Below are 22,726 nucleotides of genomic sequence, written 5' to 3'. Positions count from 1 at the left end.
CAGCTTTGTGGGGGAGTGAATTCTAGATTTCCACTACCCTTTGTGTGAAGAAATGCTTCCTGATTTCACCCCTAAATGGCCTAGCTCTAATTTTAAGATAATGCCCCATTGTTCTGGACTCCCCAACCAGAGGAAATAGTTTCTCTCTATCTACCCTATCAAACCCTTTTATCGTCTGAAACACCTCAATTAGATCACCCTTTTATCTTCTATACTCAAGGGTATACAAGCTTAGTCTATGCAACCTGTCCTCATAATTTAATCCTTTTGGTCCCGGTATCATTCTGGTGAATCTGCGCTGCACCCCCTCCAAGACCAATATATCCTTCAATGGTAAGGCAAATTGGGTGGGGTGTACAACAGGCAGCCGATTCGATATCACCCGTTTTACGCCCCCAGCGAAGTTGAAAGCTCTGCCTGTTATGATTTATCAGACAGACTAAACTTGCTCTGTGTGTTTAGTAGCCCAGAACAGAAACAGTAAATCCAACAGCAGTTCACAAAACTCAGGAAAAAGTGGGTCTCTGTTGTCACTGGACCAATGAAGATTGGGTCCTTGAGAATCTCAATTGCAACCCACGGCTATGGAAGCATACATCATCAGCTACACTCTAGTAATGCGAAAATGCCTTTAAACATGGAGCCTATATGTGTGACCAATGAGTCAAAGAATCCATAATCTGATCTAAAGCCAAATAAATGGCAATGAATTACACATTTTAAAAAAATATTTTTTTTCTCAACACAGGGATTACTAGATGAACCAAGTTACTGAACCAGACAGTATGGGTATTGGATAAAGCATTACTGCAACACCCTGGGTTATTGACTATCTGTAGTGCTGTTCATTGAGCTCTCTCACGCAGAGGCTGAAATTCCTGTCCTGTGCTAATTATAGTGAAATATTAGATGCAAGTAAAGAAGGTGGAATGTCAGGATCCAGAAAGCAGGGACAAGAGACTTTCCTCAAGGAAGAGTGTGTCATTGGAGGAATAGATTTGTCAACCTATGCTACTCTCATTCAGCTCCTGGAGACCCCTACCATTTGTAATTTTTAATGAAAAAATGTGAAAGATGCAGCAATCATAAGCTTGTCAATGCTTTATGTGATACAAGCTCATGATGAGGTGGTGGAAAAGAAAATGACTTGAAACAAAATCCAAGATATTATCCAAGGCTCTAAAATCATGATTACAGGTTTGCAATGTAATTAGGTAAAATTACCTCGATTTCACATTCTCAATGAATTACACTTCATGAGCTGAATCAGAACTTCGAACCTTTGTGCACTGAGTTCAAATAAAGGACCCATTAGCTGTCAGATTTGATAAAGCATGATGGTTATATCGGTAATTACTCAGAGTCATCTTGTTCAACTGAAGCCTATGTTTAGCTTTATGAAAATATGTTACAATTTGGAAGGATTAGGGTGCTAGTTTTTTTTCTTTCCAGCAGTAAACATTTTCTCTCATATCCTGCAGAGAACACTATCAGATCCAAGAATTCTTAAGACTGAAACAGGAGGTAGAAGTAAATGGAAGAGGGAGGGGGGAGTGGGGGGGGGGGGGGGAACAAAACTCTGGAAAACAGTAATTAGATAATACAGCAAACTGGGGGACTGAAGCACATGAACCTGACAGCAGTTCTGAATGTGACAGTAAATAACACGGAGGCTTGGATAGTTAGGAAAGGTAGATAAGACTGGCATTAGCAAAACAAGGAGATGAAATAGGAGCTGAATGGTGTTCCAAATACAGGAAGAGAAATGTGAAAAACAGACACTGACTGATTCAGAAAGTAATTAAATTGCTATTGATAACATACTTCAGGCAGAGACCCAGCATCACTTCAAACTGCAAGGCTTTTAAACTGACTTTGTCTAACCGATAAAAAGATCAGTACCGAGAAATCCATTTAGACACCTTCAGTTCTCTTTGCTGCACTGTTTGGAGTTGAGTGTGGTCTTTCTATTGGGTTTTATCAATACAGCCAATGCTGTCTTATTTAATGGTGTCTTTCTTTCCAAAACATAATCCAATAGTGAGACGTAAATTACCAACAACATATAGGATTGCTGTTTTTTGCCAAGTCCAAAAGATGAGGGCATAAGAATCGGGAACAGGTGTAGGCCATATGGCCCCTCGAGCCATGGCTTAGGGTGAAAAACCTTTTCAAAAAATGTATTCAGACAAATTATTTCAACTACTATGTAATATTGAGATTTCTTTCAATCTGGTATTTCTCCCACACAGAATTCCCTGCTTTCTGCCTGTTTGCTAGCTTTTGGTTTAGACACTGCAGACTTGTTAACTTCCATGATCAGCTGCTCCATTTCTCCATGGTGGTGATATTGAAATTCACTTTGAGGCACCATTGATTTTGCAGCTTCAGAAATATTTCCAGTATGTCTTAATATTTTAGTATTAACTCGGGGTGAAAAAAATCCACTGAAAACCAGAGAACAAGTGGGCAAAAAGCGGATAGAATAACAGACTTCTGAAATAAAAAAAAAGACAGCTTGCTCAAAAAATAGATTGGCTAAAAACTGGAGCCGCAGCAACTGTAACAACGTATCTCAGTCAGTAATGTAACCTTGTCTAAAATGCGGTTATATATTTTACATTTGACAAATTCCTGTCCCTGTAACAGTGTGATAACAGTGTAATCACATGCAGGCAATATAAACAAAATGGTATTTTAAAGTGGGTGCAGGAACAGAGAGACCTGGGGGTTTACATACACAAATTGAGAAGGCTGTTAAAAAGGCATATGAGATCCTTGGCTTTTTAAATAGAGACATATTGGGCGATTTTAAACCCCCAAAAATGGGTGAGTTGAAAATAGTTGTTTTTTGGGTTGCAAACGCAAAATTTTTGGACTCAGCATTCCCAGTGGGAAGCCTGTACTCTTATGCGCCGACGTTAAACCCGGAAATAAAGCCAGGTTGCGGTCACGACCCAAAAAAACAACTATTTTCAACTCCCACCCACCCCCAGCCCACCCGTTTTTGGGGTTTAAGATCACCCCCATAGAGTACAAAAGCAAGGAAGTTATGCTAAACCTTTATAAAACACTGGCTAGGTCCCAGCTGGAGTATTGTGGCCAATTCTGGGGACCACACTTTCAGAAGGATGTCAGGCCTTGGAGGGGGTGCAGAGGAAATTTACTGGAATGGTACCAGGGATGAAAGACTTCAGTTACATGGAGAGACTAGAGAAACTGGGGTTGTTCTCCTTAGAGGAGAGGAGGTTAAGGGGAGATTTGACAGAGGAGTTCAAAACCATTAACAGTCTTGATTGAGTAAATAAGGAGAAACTGTTTGTCAGTAACCACAGGACACAGATTTGAGGTAATTGGCAAAAGAACCAGAGGCGACATGAGGAAAAACATTTTTATGCAGCGAGTTGCTATGGTCTAGAATGCGCTGCCTGAAAGGGCGGCGGAAGCAGATTCAATAGTAATTTTCAAAAGGGAATTGGATAAATACTTGAAGGGGAAAAATTTGCAAGGCTATGGGGAAAGAGCAGGGGAGTGGGACTAATTGGATAGCTCTTTCAAAGAGCCGGCACAGGCATGATGGGCCAAATGGCCTCCTTCTCTGCTGTATCATTATGATTCTTGGTGCAAATGATGCCATGAGTATTTCCCCTTCACTTAATGAGCCATACTGAGTTTGTTTTAGATGATGATGTTGCCACATTTACAGAAATGGGAAGAGCAGACTCCCAAAATAATTTCAAAATTTATTTAAGTGTTGTTCCTTTCTCTCCAATGAGGGAAAGGTACTACCTTGTTTAGTACTAAGTGATACAGACCAGAAGGTTGCAGATTTGTTTCCTAGTCTGTGCTGGGTTAGCTTAACTGAAGTTTGGGTGCTAATTTGGTCAATTATACCGGAATTCATAACTGAGAATTCAGCAAGGATTCACACTCTTGATTGGCAACCAAAGTATGCATATGGTGATGCTGGGTGGAAACAGAATCAGATTCAAATGCGAGACACTCCATGCATGAATAGCTTGGCAACACTCACCGCCTACCCTTACACACTGTTGGCTAGGGGCTGCAGAAGGTAACCGTAACCGGTGACCTCCGGTCAACAACACGAAGAAGGACCACTTGGGCAAGGTATCAGAGGGCTGTCTTCAACACAAGAGGGGAGTAAGTTGGTCTTTGTGCCATTAAGGTAAACAAATTCTCCTGACATCTCCATGAATCACTGGTGAAGGTGGCAGGACTTGGGGCTAAAACAGATCCATCCATTTAATACTTAATCCCCATTGAGAGGATTTACCAGATATCAGGAGAGAAGAGAAAAGCAGCTAACGTGGAAAGAAAATTTTTAATCCAAATTAAAAAAACACACAAAAAAATACAATCCTACATTGCAAAACCTTACAGCAAACGAGACAGGATTTTCCATTCCTCTTAACTTTGATAGTATTCATTAAAGTGTATATTGTTACAACCCTGTTTGGTAGTCCAGGGAATGTGTACATGATGTCGTCTGCTTGATGATTAATCAGGTAGATTTTATATATCATGTGAAGCAGCAGGTAAAACAAGAAATAAATGGGAGGAAAGAACAAGTGAACTCAGAGGTTTAAAGGACAAATCGAAGCTCCATGAACTTCTTTTAAAGAATGCTCCTTTGGGAAACTAGACATTAAACTGGTTTGACAGAAGCACTGTGTGACAAACAGCAATTCTCACCTGTCAACTGCTGGCTGGTAGAGAGGTCTAATGTCTTGAGAGGAGAGGTAACAGTTGGTTGTCAGTCCTCCAACCACCCGTATTCGGAACAGATGTCCAAAGTTCTGATTCAAAAAAAGATTTATACAGTGACTCTCTTTAATCATTGTAAACAATTTTACAACACCAAGTTATAGTCCAATGATTTTATTTTTAATCCCACAAGCTTTCGGGGGCTTTCCCCTTCCTCAGGCGGTGCACTCTTTAATCATGCCCATGTTGACTTTTTACGCTAATTTACACATTGGAAAATGTATTATGATTTTTGTGAAACCATGAGATTTGCTTAAGAGGCAAACTGCAAGATTTGCAAGTCGCATGCTTATAATAAATCTGATACCTTAAATAAAATGTACATGCTGTGTGTCAGTTTTTCATTTCCATCACCAGCGATCCTGTAGCCTCAGTGTGAAAATGCCGATTTAATGTTGAATTAAGGATAGTTTAATACCAAGCCCATAATAAAGTGGATTGAGACTCTCAAACTCATTTCCTGTAAGACCTTCACAGCTGGTAGACACTGGATTTGAATTCAGATCATAGAAGTGTCTATTCCACTGCACCATTCAAGCCCCCCGCCCCTCACCCCACCCTGCGAAAAAAAAAACTTTTTAAATAAAGCTGAAAATATATATTTCTTTAAAGAACTTTTTTTTATTTTAAAAAAGATTGCCTGAGGAAATATTGCTACGAGATTTACTTGGGAATTTGAGCACCATCAGTTCACTGTCAGTGATTAAAATAACTCCAGTGTCAGGTATGCCTGTGGCAAGTTCTGTTTCAAACAGTTGTAGAATGCTGAATACACATGATGGATTGTTTGTGTCAATTAATGCACCTGTACAATTTGGGAACTGTATCTCTACAGGGATGGGAGTGCTTCTTAGTTCGGAGAAAACTTTAAACCGTAACTTACTTTTAAAACAAACTGCACAAACTTTTCCTATTGTACCTTCTGGATTGTTCTACTGAAACTTTGGCTTGTGATGCTGCAGCAGGAATGGTGTGTTTTTAGGGGTGTTTAGGTGGACTCTTTTTAAACTAGTCTTAAATGACATTACTTAGAGGACTAGGCGGCAATAAAGCACATTGAACAAAGGATCAGAGATTTTCACCTCAAGTGAATAATGTGCCCCATTTCACGTTAGACTAGAGAGAGAGAGAGAGAGGAGAGAATCAGCAAAGGTTCCTACACTCCTGATCTCTATTCAGCAATGCTTGCTAGCAAAATATGAGTATGTGGCTGTTAGGTGAGAATAGGATCAGGTTGAGCTGTGATGGTCCCTGTGATATCAGAACAATCTGCTGATGGTCATTCTTCAAGTTCATACATGAAGAAAGGCCAATTGGGAAAAACACCTGTGTAATCATACCCGAGTGTAAGTCAAAGTGTTTAGGAGAGACAGGGTCAGGGAAAAAATCTGAGATGGAAAAAGAAATGGGAGCTAGCTCTTATTCATTGCAAATCAAAGTGCCAAAGAAATCTCAAACCAGAATGCAGCAAGTATGTGCAAGGTAAAGTTTGACAGATTTTGACTTTTCTTCATGGACTGAGTGTTCCACAGTGCATTCCATTTCCTGCTACTCAGAAACAATCCTCATACAGAACCTGTCAAAAGGGTTTCACTCATTGAGCACAGCAACGTTTTATCTGTTTATATCTGTTCATAGCAATGTCAATCCTTGACGTGGCTATCAATCTAAATTCTTTTTGACTTCAATCTACCTGTACTTAATTACACAGTCAGAGATTATACAATCTTTGAAATGAACTGGCAGTAACGTTATCAGCAATGTTAGATTGCTTTTTCTATCTGCTCCTCGAATTCCTATATTGTCTGCCAATTTAGACTGTACATCAGCTTCTGGAAATAATGAAAGGTCTACAGATTTTAATTAACCTTCGTTTGGATACTTCTACAGTAAAGGAATGAAATACCCAAGACAGCTGTGCTGGTGTATTAACTCTTTTATAATCACAATGTTAACCAATCTCTCTCTTTCCGGCATTGATTCACATAATGTGCATTGCCAGAATATTCTTTTCACTTCAGATATGCTTTTCTTTAAAAAAACACAAATATTAAGAATAGGCTTCTATTCAAAGCACATTAGTTCTGTATATATTTCTAATAAAGTGGAATTTATAAGTTTGGCTATTAACTTTTTAAAAAATTCATTCTTGGGATGTGAGCGTTGCTGGCAAGGCTGGCATTTTATTGCCCATCCCTAGTTGTCCTTGAGAAGGTGGTAGTGGTGGAACTTGACTGGACTGTTCTTTCCATTAGCCCGGAATCTGCTCCAAAAATAATGCAGAGCCGAACAGCGCTCACCGTTATTTAAGGGCAAATGGAAGAGCAACTTCCGGCGAGCACGCATGCGCATTCAAATGCGCAAATCCGGAAGCTGCTCTAAGGGATTCCCTGCTCATTTGAAAGCTGCACGGGAAGGACAGCTCGCCGGTGAAATGAATGGACCAGGGCCAAGTTGCTGCACTGCCCAGCTGGAAACAAACTAATCTGCACAGAAAAAGGGATACTGTTTTTTTAGGTCTAAACTAACTTTTACCTGCGTTGTAAGTCTTAAAGATTGCCAAACAACCTCTCTGGCACTAAAAATTAAATTTTAAAAATGTGGAGTCTCATTCCTTCTGATTTTAATTCTTGGAGATTTTTTAAAAAGTGCTTTAATTTCTGTCTCTTTTACCTCTGTGTTTTAATTCAGTATTTCTTACCCTCTCTTTATTTGGCTTTCTCTAACTGATTTTACATTGACTCTGCGCAGCTTGTCAAGGATGCTTCAATCTGAATGGTTGAGGGGACAGAGTGATCCTTTCCCCGCTCATACAGCTCACAGATGTCCGGGACTGGACGCTGTACGTTTTGCAGCTCACCATAAGAGGAAGTTCCCGCATTGATGCCTGTGGATCGTTTAAGGGCAAGTTTAAATCTAAAGAGCAGCAGGCGCTGTTCGTTCGCTGCTCAGAGCAAATTTTGGGCCCAGGTGTGGGTGGAAGCGGCATTTAAATATTCTGTTTTGCAGCAGAATTATGGCGCACAAGACACTAATGTGTAATGCAGAACATGCACTTTAAAAAAGACAAATGGAGTTGTTTGTGCTGTCTGAAATGCTGTAGATTTTGCACAATACTGCAGAGAAGTTCATAAATTGATCGATGTCACATAAAATAACCTGCAGCAGCCAACTCTAAATCACAGGATGTAATACAGAATAAAAGTTTGTAAACTTTGTTTCTTTAACAGCCGCATCAACCAACTTCAAACACAGTCATTAGTAAGAAATCAGATGTACAAGTTTACATGCAAGCAGAATGTGATTTAGAGTCTGAATTCCCTCCTGCAATGCATAATAGTCCAGGCAGTCACTGCAAGCGGTTGTTTTCTGCTCTAGGGTCAACTCCCTGAGATATTTTCAATGTGCTTAAGCTTTCCAAATGGTTTTGCTGTCAAGACAGGATTTTTTTTTGTTGCTTCCCACAAAATAGCATTTTAAATGTATGCCAATTACTACCAAGTCACTTTATAAAGTTTGGTACAGCATCATGCAGGTTAAATCTATGGTGTTGCTAATGCTGCAGGCAGATATATATTGCAGCCTGGCTGCCACTGGTGTAAGGGTATTGAATTCATCCAGTGGACCCACTATATGCTTTGTTCTTTAGCAGCCACCATCACATGTACAATCATCTGCATACATTCGAAACTACAGTTATTCCATATGGTGAATGGAATATTATTTTTAGGCCCTGAAAACTTCCTCAAATCACGACAATATTTTCCACTTGTACAGCACTCTAAAGAGGTTAGAGACAAACTAAAAGTGAAGAAGAGAGCATATAGGCCCATAGGAATGATTTAAAAAAAAGACAGAATACAAGAAAGTAAAGAAGGGATAGGGTATGAGAATCCCTACGTGGTCAGTTTTCGGTAAAATATTAAGATGCCTACGTGGCAAAGAAGCAGAATGCAAAATGGTTAGAAAGGGTTAATTAGTTAGTAACTGAGATTGGTACAGGTGGCCTGGCCTCCTGCTGGGCCATATGTTTGCGTAGTCAGCAGGTTTGCATGGTCTTAGCAATGTAGAGTCTTTGATGTGATTCAAGGACTGGTCTGAATGTCTCCATGTTTATGGCAGATCAATATAGGTAACGAGCTTAGCCAAAGTTGAAAGACATTCCAGGTTGGGAGATAAGGAACAGAAGGGACAGGGAAGAACATTCCAAGTTGGAAGGTGAGGAAGTATCCCCTTTGATGTCTAACAGCAGCATGATCAGCACATGGACGATTTATGATTGGCCGGAAATAATGTAACCTCGCATGGCAACCTATGCCCGGCTTATGATTGGTGTTGACCCTCGTTAAGTATGTTCCAACCCTATTCATCTGTATAAAAACGTGTGGATTTCTGTATGTTTCTTGTTCTTGCTCTGCCAGCATAGAGGGACTCTATCAGGAGTCCAAATCAATGCTGCAGACTAAGAACCCTGCTATTAAAGTTGTGTTGAACTTTAAAATGTATTCGACTTCAGTTTTTACTGAACCAGACTGAGGGGAAAGAATCCGGATCGTCAGGTAAACAAGTTGGAAGTATGAGCAAAGAATCTCAAAAAATATTAAAAACAGTATTCTACAAATGTATCAGTAAAAGGAGAATTGTTAAGTGGTGATACCCCTGAATAGAGAGGGTAACGAGTCAGTATAGGATGTATGGAAATTGGTGGAAATACTTGACTGTTGGCTTCAGAGTTTATGAAAGAGAAAGATACTTGGGAGGAGATAAATCCTGAACTTGTTAAAAGCGAGAGGAGAGATATTATAAATAGAAAGAAAGCAGCAGAGGAGTTAGTTCTGCAGAAGCAGGACAAAGTGCCATGACCTGACTGTGTACATCCAAGGATTTTGAGGGAAATGGGGGGAGAAATAGCAGAGGCCCGAGAAATATTTATAATATTTCAGGGTTCTGTTGAGAATAGGCTGGAACATTTAGCTCCCAATCATTCTCAGGTTGTGGCCATGACTCTGTAACGGCTACTAAATCATACCCAATAAGTTGAATTTGTGCTTCCAACACACTTGTTATGTTATGGGCATTTGAATACAAGACTGTTATCTGGGTAACTGTCCCCGCCATGCCCATATGTCCTATTGGTCTTTTCCTTGCAATATTTGACTTACAATGTGGAAGATGGTTTAATCACAGGCCTTGTTTGTTGCACCAAAGCTTTCTAACCTTTATACTACTGATATCCCCACAGGTGGCAGCTGAGCGAACTGCTAATGGCAGATTTGTTAGTGATCAAATAAGATGGAGAAAGCAAATCCATCCAAGACCACAGCAGCTGCTTTCCATCTTGACAAAACGAGGGATAAGCATCAGTAGTCAGCATGTGGAGGAAGCAACTGATCCTTTGGTGAAATGAGACCCATTGTTACTATTGCAGGGATCCAGATTGCATCAAGAGTCTCTCTTATTAAGAAACCAGCTGGCACTATCTGCAGTGCCAATACTCCTATCCCCACCTTACTGTTGTTTCACTTGTATAGTCACCTGCAGCGTAGAAGTCATTACACAAGGATGATTGATATACAATTAAATCACTGCATGATCACTAGTACCTTTTGACCCACTGAATATTGACTAGTTCTCATAATCACTGGTTAAATCTCAGTTGGAGTATTGTGTCCAATTCTGGGCCTTGGAGAGGGTGCAGAGGAAATTTACCAGAATGGTACCAGGGACGAGGGAATTCAGTTGCGTGGAGAGACTAGAGAAGCTGGGATTGTTCCCCTTATGTTAATTGCATTCATATGAGTTATATCAATTGGTGTTAATTGTATTCAGATGGTGAGTATCAATTGGAGACTCTTGTATCCATTTATATGAGAGATTATCTAGGGTGGGGGGGGGAGGGCGGAGTAATGTTCAGCTCTGTGAATAAAGGCTTGGAAGCAACAGAAGACCAGGCTCTAGTATTCTATCCTTCAGTCCTGCCACATCCAGTCGTGAATGGCGGTTGTCAATTAAACAACTAACGGGAGGAGGCGGCTCTACAAACATCCCCATCCTCAACGATGGCGGAGTCGAGCACGTGAGTGCAAAAGACAAGGCTGAAGCATTTGCAACCATCTTCAGCCAGAAGTGCCGAGTGGATGATCCATCTCGGCCTCCTCCCGATATCCTCACCATCACAGAAGCCAGTCTTCAGCCAATTCGATTCACTCCACGTGATATCAAGAAATGGCTGAGTGCACTGGATACAGCAAAGGCTATGGGCCCTGACAACATCCCAGCTGTAGTGCTGAAGTCTTGTGCTCCAGAACTAGCTGTGCCTCCAGCGAAGCTGTTCCAGTACAGCTACAACACTGACAATGTGGAAAATTGCCCAGGTATGTCCTGTTCACAAAAAGCAGGACAAATCCAATCCGGCCAATTATCGCCCCATCAGTCTACTCTCAATCATCAGCAAAGTGATGGAAGGTGTCATCGACAGTGCTATCAAGCGGCACTTACTCACCAATAACCTGCTCACCGATGCTCAGTTTGGGTTCTGCCAGGACCACTCGGCTCCAGACCTCATTACAGCCTTGGTCCAAACATGGACAAAAGAGCTGAATTCCAGAGGTGACGTGAGAGTCACTGCCCTTGACATCAAGGCAGCATTTGACCAAGTGTGGCACCAAGGAGCCCTAGTAAAATTGAAGTCAATGGGAATCAGGGGGAAAACTCTCCAGTGGCTGGAGTTATACCTAGCACAAAGGAAGATGGTAGTGGTTGTTGGAGGCCAATCATCTCAGCTCCAGGGCATTGCTGCAGGAGTTCCTCAGGGCAGTGTCCTAGGCCCAACCATCTTCAGCTGCTTCATCAATGGCTTTCCCTCCATCATAAGGTCAGAAATGGGGATGTTTGCTGATGATTGCACAGTGTTCAGTTCTATTCGCAACCCCTCAAATAATGAAGCAATCCGAGCCCGCATGCAGCAAGACCTGGACAACATCCAGGCTTGGGCCGATAAGTGGCAAGTAACATTCGCGTCAGACAAGTGCCAGGCAATGACCATCTCCAACAAGAGAGAGTCTAACCACCTCCCCTTGACATTCAACGGCATTACCATCGCCGAATCCCCCACTATCAACATCCTGGGGATCACCATTGACCAGAAACTTAACTGGACCAGCTATATAAATACTGTGGCTACAAGAGCAGGTCAAAGGCCGGGTATTCTGCGGCGAGAGACTCACCTCCTGACTCCCCAAACCCTTTCCACCATCTACAAGGCATAAGTCAGGAGTGTGATGGAATACTTTCCACTTGCCTGGATGAGTGCAGCTCCAACAACACTCAAGAAGCTCGACACCATCCAGGACAAAGCAGCCCGCTTGATTGGCATCGCATCCACCACCCTAAACATTCACTCCCTTCACCACTGGCGCACTGTGGCTGCAGCAACTCGCCAAGGATTCTTCGCCAGCACCTCCCAAACCTGCGAGCTCTACCACCGAGAAGGACAAGGGCAGCAGGCACATGGGAACAACACCACCTGCAAGTTCCCCTCCAAATCACACACCATGCCGACTTGGAAATATATCGCCGTTCCTTCATCGTCGCTGGGTCAAAATCCTGGAATTCCCTTCCTAACAGCACTGTGGGAGAACCTTCACCACACGGACTGCAGCGGTTCAAGAAGGCGGCTCACCACCACCTTCTCAAGGGCAATTAGGGATGGGCAACAAATGCCGGCCTCGCCAGCGACGCCCACATCCCATGAACGAATAAAAAAAAACACCTGGCCATCCAATTTATTACACCTTAGAGCAAGGTGGGTTAAGGGGAGATGTAATAGAGGTGTTCAAAATTATAAGGGGTTTTGATGGACAGAAACTGTTTCAACTGGCAGGAGGGTTGGTAACCAGAGGTCACAGATTTAAGATAATTGGCAAAGAAGCCAGGGGGGAAATGAGAAGAAATGTTTTTACTCAGCGAGTTGTTATGATCTGGAATGCACTGCCTGAAAGGGTGGTGGAAGCAGTAACTTTCAAAAGGGAAGTAGATATATACATAAAAAAGAAAGATTTGCAGGGCTACAGGGAAGAGCAGGGTTGGGGGACTAATTGGATAGCTCTTTCAAAGAGCCGGCACAGGCACGATGGGCAGAATGGCCTCCTTCTGTGCTGTACGATTCCATGATTTCTCCATCAGCACTGAGGAAGAACCAAGTGATAATTCTGTAGTTTTGTAAGGCCCACTTGATGAGCCATAGATGAGTATTATATGAAGGAGGGAGCCCAGACTGAAATCCAGACATTTCATTCAGCATACCTGTAATCCTGTTGCTGGTATACATCTACCTCAGCCACAGTGAGAAACTCTCAGAAAAGTTATTAGAAGCTGGTGGAAAACTGTATTTTGTTGATGAAAGCTGCAAGAACTTTGCCCTTTCCCAGATGTCAAACCTTAAGGGTTCAATTTATGGCAGAGCCGAGGGATAGGCTACAGCCATCGTCTCATTAGTTATTGGTGTCTAAATGCACATTATGTAGCTTCAAGGCCTACTTGTGGAGCATGTGAACAGATGTCTTGGCACATAATAAATAAACACCCTATTTTCCATCCAAGTGCTGGCATAAGGAACTATGCCATTCAAGTAAGGAAGCGGTTAATAGTTCGACAGTTTATGTACAGATGTAAGATAGGAGGCATAGCTGCAGTAATAGGTGCAGAAACACAACGATTGTTGCATTCTCTTCACAAAGTTGGTTGGAATTAAAGATTTATATCGGTAATAATAAAGCATTGACCAAGTACGGTCTTGTATTCCAAGGGATTCTTGTAGATATTGATTGCTTTTATTTTTTGGCAGACTGTAATGAATCCAAATTATGTTCTGCAGCAGTCAAATATTCAAAAATAGGCTGAACTGGCTTTCCTTCAGACAATAGCACAGCACGTGTCATCTTAATGCAAGTTGTAGTAAACATGCTTGATAGAAAGTTTCACGCTGAATATTTTAAATCATGTCTGCTCTAAACTGATAAGCACCAATTTGGCAAGTAGCCTCTGAGAATACTCAACTTCTTTTCCTGGTATTAATACTTATAGCCTCATTAGACTTCACACATTTTTTTTTGGGCAGGGGAATTGGCCATGCACAGAAACCCATTGCCATGCTTAAGAGTCTTCACAAAAAAACAATTGAGAAATCCACGTAACTACAGTGTCTGTTTGCTGGATATGGTGTATAAACCCTCTCCCTATCTACACCCACATAGAGTCATAGAGTCATAGAGTTATACAGCACGGATAGAGGCCCTTCGGCCCATCGTGTCCGCGCCGGCCATCAGCCCTGTCTACTCTAATCCCTGTGGAACCACTGGTTCGAATGAGCTACAAGTCTGTAATACAGTTAGGCAGTTAAAACAATCTATGCTGTGAAAGATAACCTTGAATTGTTTGTGAGTGTCATCTAAACTCCATGAGTGTGCATCAGCCCTTCACCTACTTGAATCTTTTATGTTATACAGAAAATACTCAACATAACTTGATGGTTGATGTAAATCTAAACCGTGAAATGACTTCAGACATAACTTAGTGAGTTTGGTTTGTAAGTAGTGCAGATCGAATTCACTGGTGGTTTATTTCTCCATAACCAGAATTTGTGCTTCTTGCTCATATCACATGTTTGATGGTTCAACTAAGTGTTTTTTTTAATTTATTGAGGCAAGACAATGTCGTTATTCTGCAAGGACTTCCCATCACACAGCATAGCTGCCCTTTCTGAGGTACAAAGCTGCTGATGCAGTCATATGGTCTTTGGGGAACTCAGTGAAGAGGCAAGTTGGCTGGTGTGTACATTGTGGAATACAGAGTGGTTGAAAATACCAATGGAAATTTTAATTTAAAAAGTTCTTAACAGTAAAATGCAGAAATGGATGCTGCAGCATGATGGCAATTAACAAAGAACTGTAGCACATAAAATGTTAGGCTGAGAGAGATGAATTTTTGAAAGGTATCATCACTGTGTGTATATATTTTTTTACACACACACACACACACACACCACACACCACACACACACACCACACACACACACACACACCACACACACACACACACATATATAGAGAAATAATGCACCGCATGGAAAAGGTTGACACTCAATCCAAGTTTCGTATATATAATTTATATTAGGCTATTTTTATGTTTAAATGCTGTAAAGTTCAGTCGATCTGTGAAGACCACCATGACAGTGTTCTGATCTTTATATCAGGTGGGAAATACAATTCTGATCTGGGAACTTTGTAAGCTCAATACCAGAAAGTGCCACTGTTGTGTTACTTGAATGGAATACTACCAGCTTAGTCTGGACTTATTCTCTATCTATTTTTGTTAGTCTTTTTGACTGAATGACTTCAGAAGCTCTGTGTTTCCTAATTTACGTTCAACTCTACTGACCTGTGAATGGGTCTCATTTCTCATCAGATAGCACATTTTGTTCAGGATGCAGTGCTGCAACTGATCCCAGGTCAAAGATCGATCTTCCCTTACCAAAAACGGTGGACCAAACCTAAGAAGATCAACAAAACATTATTCAGTTAAAATGCTGGTTGACTGATAGGAATTGATTGGGTTATACAGTTGCATCAAGCTGCGCCAAATGGATTATATCTTTTTCAACTCTATTCAAGCAACAGTACAACCACAGCGGGTTTTGCTGTTGTAAGAGAGAATTTTTTTTGGCAGTTAAACGCAATTCAATTAGGGGTTGGTAAATTTTTTCATGGAGTGACAATTCACATCATAATATGTTCTTCAGATGGAGAGTGTCAAGTTGAGTGCATTTTCTACAGAATACCAAAGCATAAATGGCTGAATTATTCTTACAGTTTGTAAGTTTTGTGAAGGAATTTTTTGTTAATTAAAAGGGGTACTGAAACCTCGACAAATCACTGGAAGTCATCACTGATAATAAATGTCATTTGGTGCTGTGTGTGGGGCAAACTTCCCAATCGAGTGATAAATCAGTAATTTGAATAGCATGACTTGTATTAGAACTGAGAAAGTTTTATTGATAAAATTACCTCAAGATATTTTTCTTTATGCTTCACTAAAGATCTCTGAATTACAAAATGCAGTTTTGCATCTCAAAAAGACATTGAAAAACAACCCTGTAGGACTGAGTGGATTCAATTCTGGCCTTTCACTTCTGATCATGGATTTATAACAGCTTAATTTTGTGCAGCACTTTTAATGTGGTACAGGATCCCAAGAAGTTTCACAGATGAGAACGAGACACAATGCAGCAATGGAAGAGTAAGGAGAGGTGACCGAAAGTGTGGTCACAAAAATAGGTTTTGTGGTGGCTTTTAAAGGCAGAGATAGCAGATACAAGGTGGAAAGGTTGAGCAAAAGGAGTTCCACAGAGTAGGCTGAGGTGCTTGAAAGCTCTGCCACTGACGGTGGTGTGGGGGTGGGGAAAGAGGGGGGGCATGACGGGAACCCTGAACCAAAAGGATTGACTGGTATGAACTGGGATGTAGAATTGGAGGAGATTGCAGGGTGAAGGGGTGGGGAAAGTCATTTAAAAATGAAGAGAAGAGTTCTGAATTCAGTGCTTTGAGGGACAGGGTGCCAATGGAGATCAGCAGGAGTGATGTGCAATGCAAGTGTCAACAGTTTTGGACAAGTTGTAAAGAGGGAAGCTTGGGAAAAAATGGGTCTGGAGTTAACAAAAATGTGGATAAGTGTCTCAGCAGCAGTTGAGGTGAGGTAAAGCTGGATGTTAGAGAGGTGGAAGAAGATAGTCGGTGTTGGATCAGATACAAGGTTTGAAGCTCAGCTCAGGATTGAACACAACACCTAGGTTGTGAACTGTCTGGGTCCACCTGAGCAAGTAGCTGAAAGAGGGTTAGAATGAGGGACAAGGGTTCAAAGGTTTTGTCAGCAGCTGGAATTTGAATGGCTTCATCTTGCTGATATTGAATTGGAGTAAGTTTTGGCTCATCCACAACTTGATGTAGGCAAACAATTTGACAGCATACAGCTGATCATGGAGTCATGGGTGGTGGCAGTGGAGAGATTGAGCTGGGTGTTCTCAGTTTATAGATTAAAGACCGACTCCATGCTTATGCACATTTGTTAATTCAAAACGTTATTTGTATAACTGATTTTAGTCAGTGCTAAAATCCTTCTCGACTCCTGAATGGATTTTTGCATGGCCATAAGATTACCTAGCAGACAATTCTGTGACAAATATCGCCAGCACTACAGAACATATGTAAGGAATCTTACAACACCAGGTTATAGTCCAACAATTTTATTTTAAAATCACAAGCTTTCGGAGATTATCCCCTTCGTCAGGTGAGTGACGAAGGGGATAATCTCCGAAAGCTTGTGATTTTAAAATAAAATTGTTGGACTATAACCTGGTGTTGTAAGATTCCTTACATTTATCCACCCCAGTCCATCACCGGCATCTCCACATCATGACGACAGAACATAGTGATAGATAAGGTTCTTGGCAGGGTATTGGTCCACAACACTGCAGTCTGAGGAACAGATAATCAAAACAACATGCAATCCATCTGGCACCTGTTTGTTTCTGTAGGTTTGAACATTGGTGCCAGTTTCAAAACACTACCAACCTTACAGACTAGCTCACTGTCACTCAGTACTGGCAAACGGCCCAGTGCTATAAATACACATCATTCAGATGGGTCCTGCTACCACCAACACAGTAATCACAACTAGTCAGCAACAACACTGCATTCTAACGACAGCAGATGTTGCAATCAATGTTGGCACACAGTAGCGTATTTTATCACGTTCTAAACTGTAAGCACAGTAAAATAAAAACCTGCACTGACAACACCTTGAAGAACCGAATGCATAGTGCACTTTAATATAAATATTCCACATTTCCTGGCAATCCATAGCCAAACAATAACTGGTATGACAAGGTCTATCTCATGATATCATCATCCAATTTTCTCTACATTTCTTTTGCCTTCTCCTGGAGGCAGTGACCCGTGCTGAGGTATGGTTCCACAGGCATCAGCATCCCGACTGTACCTTGCGTAAGTGGTCATTTTTCACATGAGATAGTATTGATGAGTTATTTAACTGTAATGGGCAGGAAAGAGGTGAAAGCATAGCTGAGCCTAATCTATCCTCACCCAAGTCCACACACATGCACTTTTCAAAAGGGGTACTCATTCGCTGCACAGGAATCAGGAGTGGGACTCCAAACTGAGTCCTTCCTTCCCACAGTAGGCACACTTCAGGCCAATTTTAGAGACTCTTAACATTGCCCTGGCTGAGGTGACCTAATTCAACACAGTCCTGTGATTAAACTTGAGACCCTCCTGGTCAAGACAGCTCAGTACAAAGGTATGTAGTGCACTCGACCGTTGAGCCATTAGGGCATCCGATGTGATGAGAACCTTCTTCACCCGTTGTCTATGTTCTATTATCACACACCTGCCCTGCTATACTAATAGCATTCCATTTGTTTTAAACCACAGACTACAATATAAGGAACAAACAGCTGAGAAAGAATTTAAGGTCATAATTTAATCCTGCAGTTCTGCAGGCTTTCACAAACCAATTCTGGCCATTGGTACGGATCAGAATTTCTGATTTGTGACTCACATGCAACCATCTGTATATAAAATATCTCCAAGATTGCAACATACAAAAAGGCATTCGGAGTAGGGAGTGGAAGGGGGTGGGTGGGGTTCTGTGGATTGAAATGAATGCGCAAAATATTCAGACTGAGAAAAGTGTCTACGAATCTGTTAAAAACATGTACCAGGACCTCTATACTTCATCAATGATTTGTGGTAGCCCCCTCAAATATCTGGCAACATGCTTGACAAGTCACATGAGTTATTACTTACTTGCTTCAATGAGGGCAAAAAGACCATTCAATCTTGGGTAAAGTCCAATCGACATGCCAATAACTCAGACTGGTACAACAGTACCAAGCCTCTGATTTACTTGTGTGTCATTCAGGCTTAAAGCTGTGGAGTAACCATTGTTATCAATAAGAACATAAGAAATAGGAGCAGGAGTAGGCCATACTTCCCCTCGAGCCTGCTCTGCCATTCAATAAGATCAAGGCTGATCTTCAACCTCAACTCCACTTTCCTGCCCAATCCCCTTATCCTTTGATTCCCTTAGAGCCCAAAAATCTATCGATCTCATTCTTGAATATACTCAACGACTGAGCATCCACAGCCCTCTGGGGTAGAGAATTCCAAAGATTCACAACCCTTTCAGTGAAGAAATTTCTCCTCATCTCAGTCCTAAATGTCCCACCCCTTATCCTGAGACTATGTCCCCTAGTTCTAGACTCTCCAGCCAGGGGAATCAGCCTCTCAGCATCCACCCTGTCACGCCCTCTAAGAAGCTTATACGTTTCAATGAGATCACCTCTCATTCTTCTAAACTCCAGAGAGTATAGCCCCATTCTACTCAATCTCACCTCACAGGACAACCCTCTCATCCCAGGAATCAATCCAGTGAACCTTCGTTGCACCGCCTCTAAGGCAAGTATATCCTTCCTTGGTGTAAGCCTGTGTGGGAGTGAGAAGTGGGAGCAAAATATAAGAACTGAAAAGTGCTGGCTCACTACTTGGCGGAGGCCGGCGTCTTCAACTTTTCTTATTCCCTCAAAGCTCTTTTAGACATAGTTGTCCAGGGTGGCCTGCTCCAAGGCAGTCAAGGTCCTACTAAGTTCTGAGCCCACTTCCAGTTTGTATCACATTCTTGGCAAGGAGCCTGGCACAATGAGAATGCATAATGGGAATGTGGAGTCACACTGCCTATTGCCTATTTAATTGGGTGCCATCTATTTCCAACCATTTAATAGATGCCACCTTGTTGAGCAAGCAGAGGAGTAGTCTTAATATGTCGTCACTGAAGGAGCATGTGCACAATGACAGACGTGCTGAGGTTGGAGCCTATCCTGGATGTCATTAAGTGACAACATCTCATGTAGCTGAGGTGTTTTATTGCTTTTATGTGTGAAGCCCTTTGAAGATATGAGTGTGCCAAGGCTTTGAATTGTAATTGTGGATAATTTAAGATTACAGAAGTTCCACATATAAAACAAATTGGATTCTATGCAGTGGTAGGACTCACATCTTTGAGTCAGAAGGTCATGGGTTCAAGCCCCACTCTGAAGACTCTGAGCACATAATCTGGGCTGAAACTTTAGTGCAATAAGGAGGGAATGCTGCATTGTCCGGTGTGTTATCTTTTAAATTAGACATTAAACTGAGGCCCCCTTGGCCTGATCAAGTGGATGTTCCATGTCGGCCTCCTCCTGATATCCCCACCATCACAGAAGCCAGTCTTCAGCCAGTTCGATTCACTCCACGTGATATCAAGAAATGGCTGAGCGCACTGGATTCAGCAAAGGCTATGGGCCCCGATAACATCCCGGCTGTAGTGCTGAAGACTTGTGCTCCAGAACTAGCCACGCCTCTAGCCAAACTGTTCCAGTACAACTACAACACTGGCATCTACCCGACAATGTGGAACATTGCCCAGGTATGTCCTGTCCACAAAAAGCAGGACAAATCCAATCCGGCCAATTACCGCCCCATCAGCTGACTCTCAATCATCAGCAAAGCGATGGAAGGTGTCGTTGACAGTGCTATCAAGCGGCACTCACTCACCAATAACCTGCTCACCGATGCTCAGTTTGGGTTCTGCCAGGACCACTCAGCTCCAGACCTCATTACAGCCTTGGCCCAAACATGGACAAAGAGTTGAATTCCAGAGGTGAGGTGAGAGTGATTGCCCTTGACATCAAGTCTGCATTTGACCGAGTGTGGCACCAAGGAGCCCTAGTAAAATTGAAGTCAATGTGAATCAGGGGGAAAACTCTCCAGTGGCTGGAGTCATACCTAGCACAAAGGAAGATGGTAGTGGTTGTTGGAGGCCAATCATCTCAGCCCCAGGACATTGCTGCAGGAGTTTCTCAGGGCAGTGTCCTAGGCCCAACCATCTTCAGCTGCTTCATCAATGACCTCCCCTCCATCATAAGGTCAGAAATGGGGATGTTCGCTGATGATTGCACAGTGTTCAGTTCCATTCGCAAACCCTCAGATAATGAAGCAGTCTGTGCCAGCATGCAGCAAGACTTGGACAACATCCAGGCTTAGGCTGATAAGTGGCAAGTAACATTCGCGTCAGACAAGTGCCAGGCAATGACCATCTCCTACAACAGAGAGTCTAACCACCTCCCCTTGACATTCAACGCATTACCATCGCAGAATCCCCTACAATCAACATCCTGGGGGTCATCATTGACCAGAAACTTAACTGGACCAGCCATATAAATACTGTGGCTACAAGAGCAGGTCAGAGGCTGAGTACTCTGCGGCGAGTGACTCACCTCCTGACTCCCCAAAGCCTTTCCAACATCAACAAGGCACAAATCAGGAGTGTGATGGAATACTCTCCACTTGCCTGGATGAGTGCAGCTCCAATAACACTCAACAAGCTCGACACCATCCAGGACAAAGCAGCCCGCTTCATTGGCACCTCATCCACCACCCTAAACATTCACTCCCTTCACCACCGGCGCACAGTGGCTGCAGTGTGTACCATTCACAGGATGCACTGCAGCAATTCGCCAAGGCTTCTTCGACAGCACATCCCAAACCCGCGACCTCTGCCACCTAGAAGAACAAGGACAGCAGGAACATGGGAACACCACCACCTGCACATTCCCCTCCAAGTCACACACCATCCCGACTTGGCAATATATCGCCGTTCCTTCATCGTCGCTGGGTCAAAATCCTGGAACTCCCTTCCTAACAGCACTGTGGGAGAACCTTCACCACACGGACTGCAGCGGTTCAAGAAGGCGGCTCACCACCACCTTCTCAAGGGCAATTAGGGATGGGCAATAAATGCTGTCGTCGCCAGCGACGCCCACATCCCATGAACGAATAAAAAAAAATCCCATGGCACTATTTGAAGAAGAGCATGAAAATTCTCCCGGTGCCCTGGCTAACATTTATCCTGCAACCAACATGACAAAAACCAGATTATCTGGTTATCTATTGTAGTTGACGGATGCCGTTGCCTACAACAGTAACTACACTTCAAGATACATCATTGGTTGTGATGTGCTTTGGGATATCCTGTAAGGCCTGAAAGGCGCCATGTAATGCAAGTTCTTTCTTTCCTTCACCAAGTATTGTTGGGCTGTTTAATGATTCATGAACACAAATTACAATAAAAAGCAATTAAAAGCTCAAAAGGACCAGACACTGCTGTTTAGTTACAGCTTGAACACAGTGCAAATTCTTGCATTTGTTAAACCTATTCCATTCAGAGGAGTTGCACTTGAGCTTTTATAGACGCCCATAAAGTATCCATTATACCTCTGTTTAAAAATCAGCGAAGGACTGTTCAGAAGAAACTACTTATTAAACTTGAGGGAATTTTATTCAGTCAAAGAAATGAGAAAAGACTGTTTACTTACAGCTAGTCAGAGTCACTGATGATTTCCAACATTCCTATTATTGAAAGCTATTACCTTATTGCAGTTACAAGTTAGAGTTCATGGAAAGACTTAACACCACACACACACACACAATATAAAAATCCTGCTTTCAGAAGCATGGTTTTAAGCTGGTTGCACTCATATTTTTCAAATTCTACACACTGTACATTGGCCATTCAAACAAACCTTAGCTCTGAGGTACTGCATGCAAAGGCAGGTGAATATATACACTCACAGAATGTAATTCTGAACCTTAAGTGACCCAATAAGTTACAAAGCACTAGTTCGAAAGAGCTAGTTTATTGGGTATTCCTTTCCCCTGCAGCTTTCGCTTTGAAATATTGGTACTTTCAAAAAACCTTAATTGACTTCATGTCAAGCACCACGTTTAATGTTTTCAACTTATATTTTCTTGCTGATTTTCTTCAATTTTGT

General features: G+C 42.1%; 1 protein-coding gene across 1 annotated transcript in view; it reads right to left on the bottom strand.

The window, feature by feature from the left end:
- Nucleotides 1-22,726, bottom strand: part of usp43a (ubiquitin specific peptidase 43a) — a 356,354-nt gene that overhangs the window by 36,610 nt on the left and 297,018 nt on the right. The window contains exons 8-9 of the mRNA XM_068004243.1: nt 15,223-15,334; nt 4,714-4,817 (exon numbers count right to left, since the gene is read on the bottom strand). Of these exons, the coding sequence (XP_067860344.1) occupies nt 4,714-4,817; nt 15,223-15,334 (216 nt within the window). The remainder of the gene's footprint in view (nt 1-4,713; nt 4,818-15,222; nt 15,335-22,726) is intronic.

Source organism: Heptranchias perlo, chromosome 23, assembly GCF_035084215.1.
Source record: "Heptranchias perlo isolate sHepPer1 chromosome 23, sHepPer1.hap1, whole genome shotgun sequence".
NCBI classification, from domain to species: Eukaryota; Metazoa; Chordata; class Chondrichthyes; order Hexanchiformes; family Hexanchidae; genus Heptranchias; species Heptranchias perlo.
Note: the sequence above shows the minus strand (reverse complement) of the source record. Positions and strands in the feature narration are given on the sequence as shown.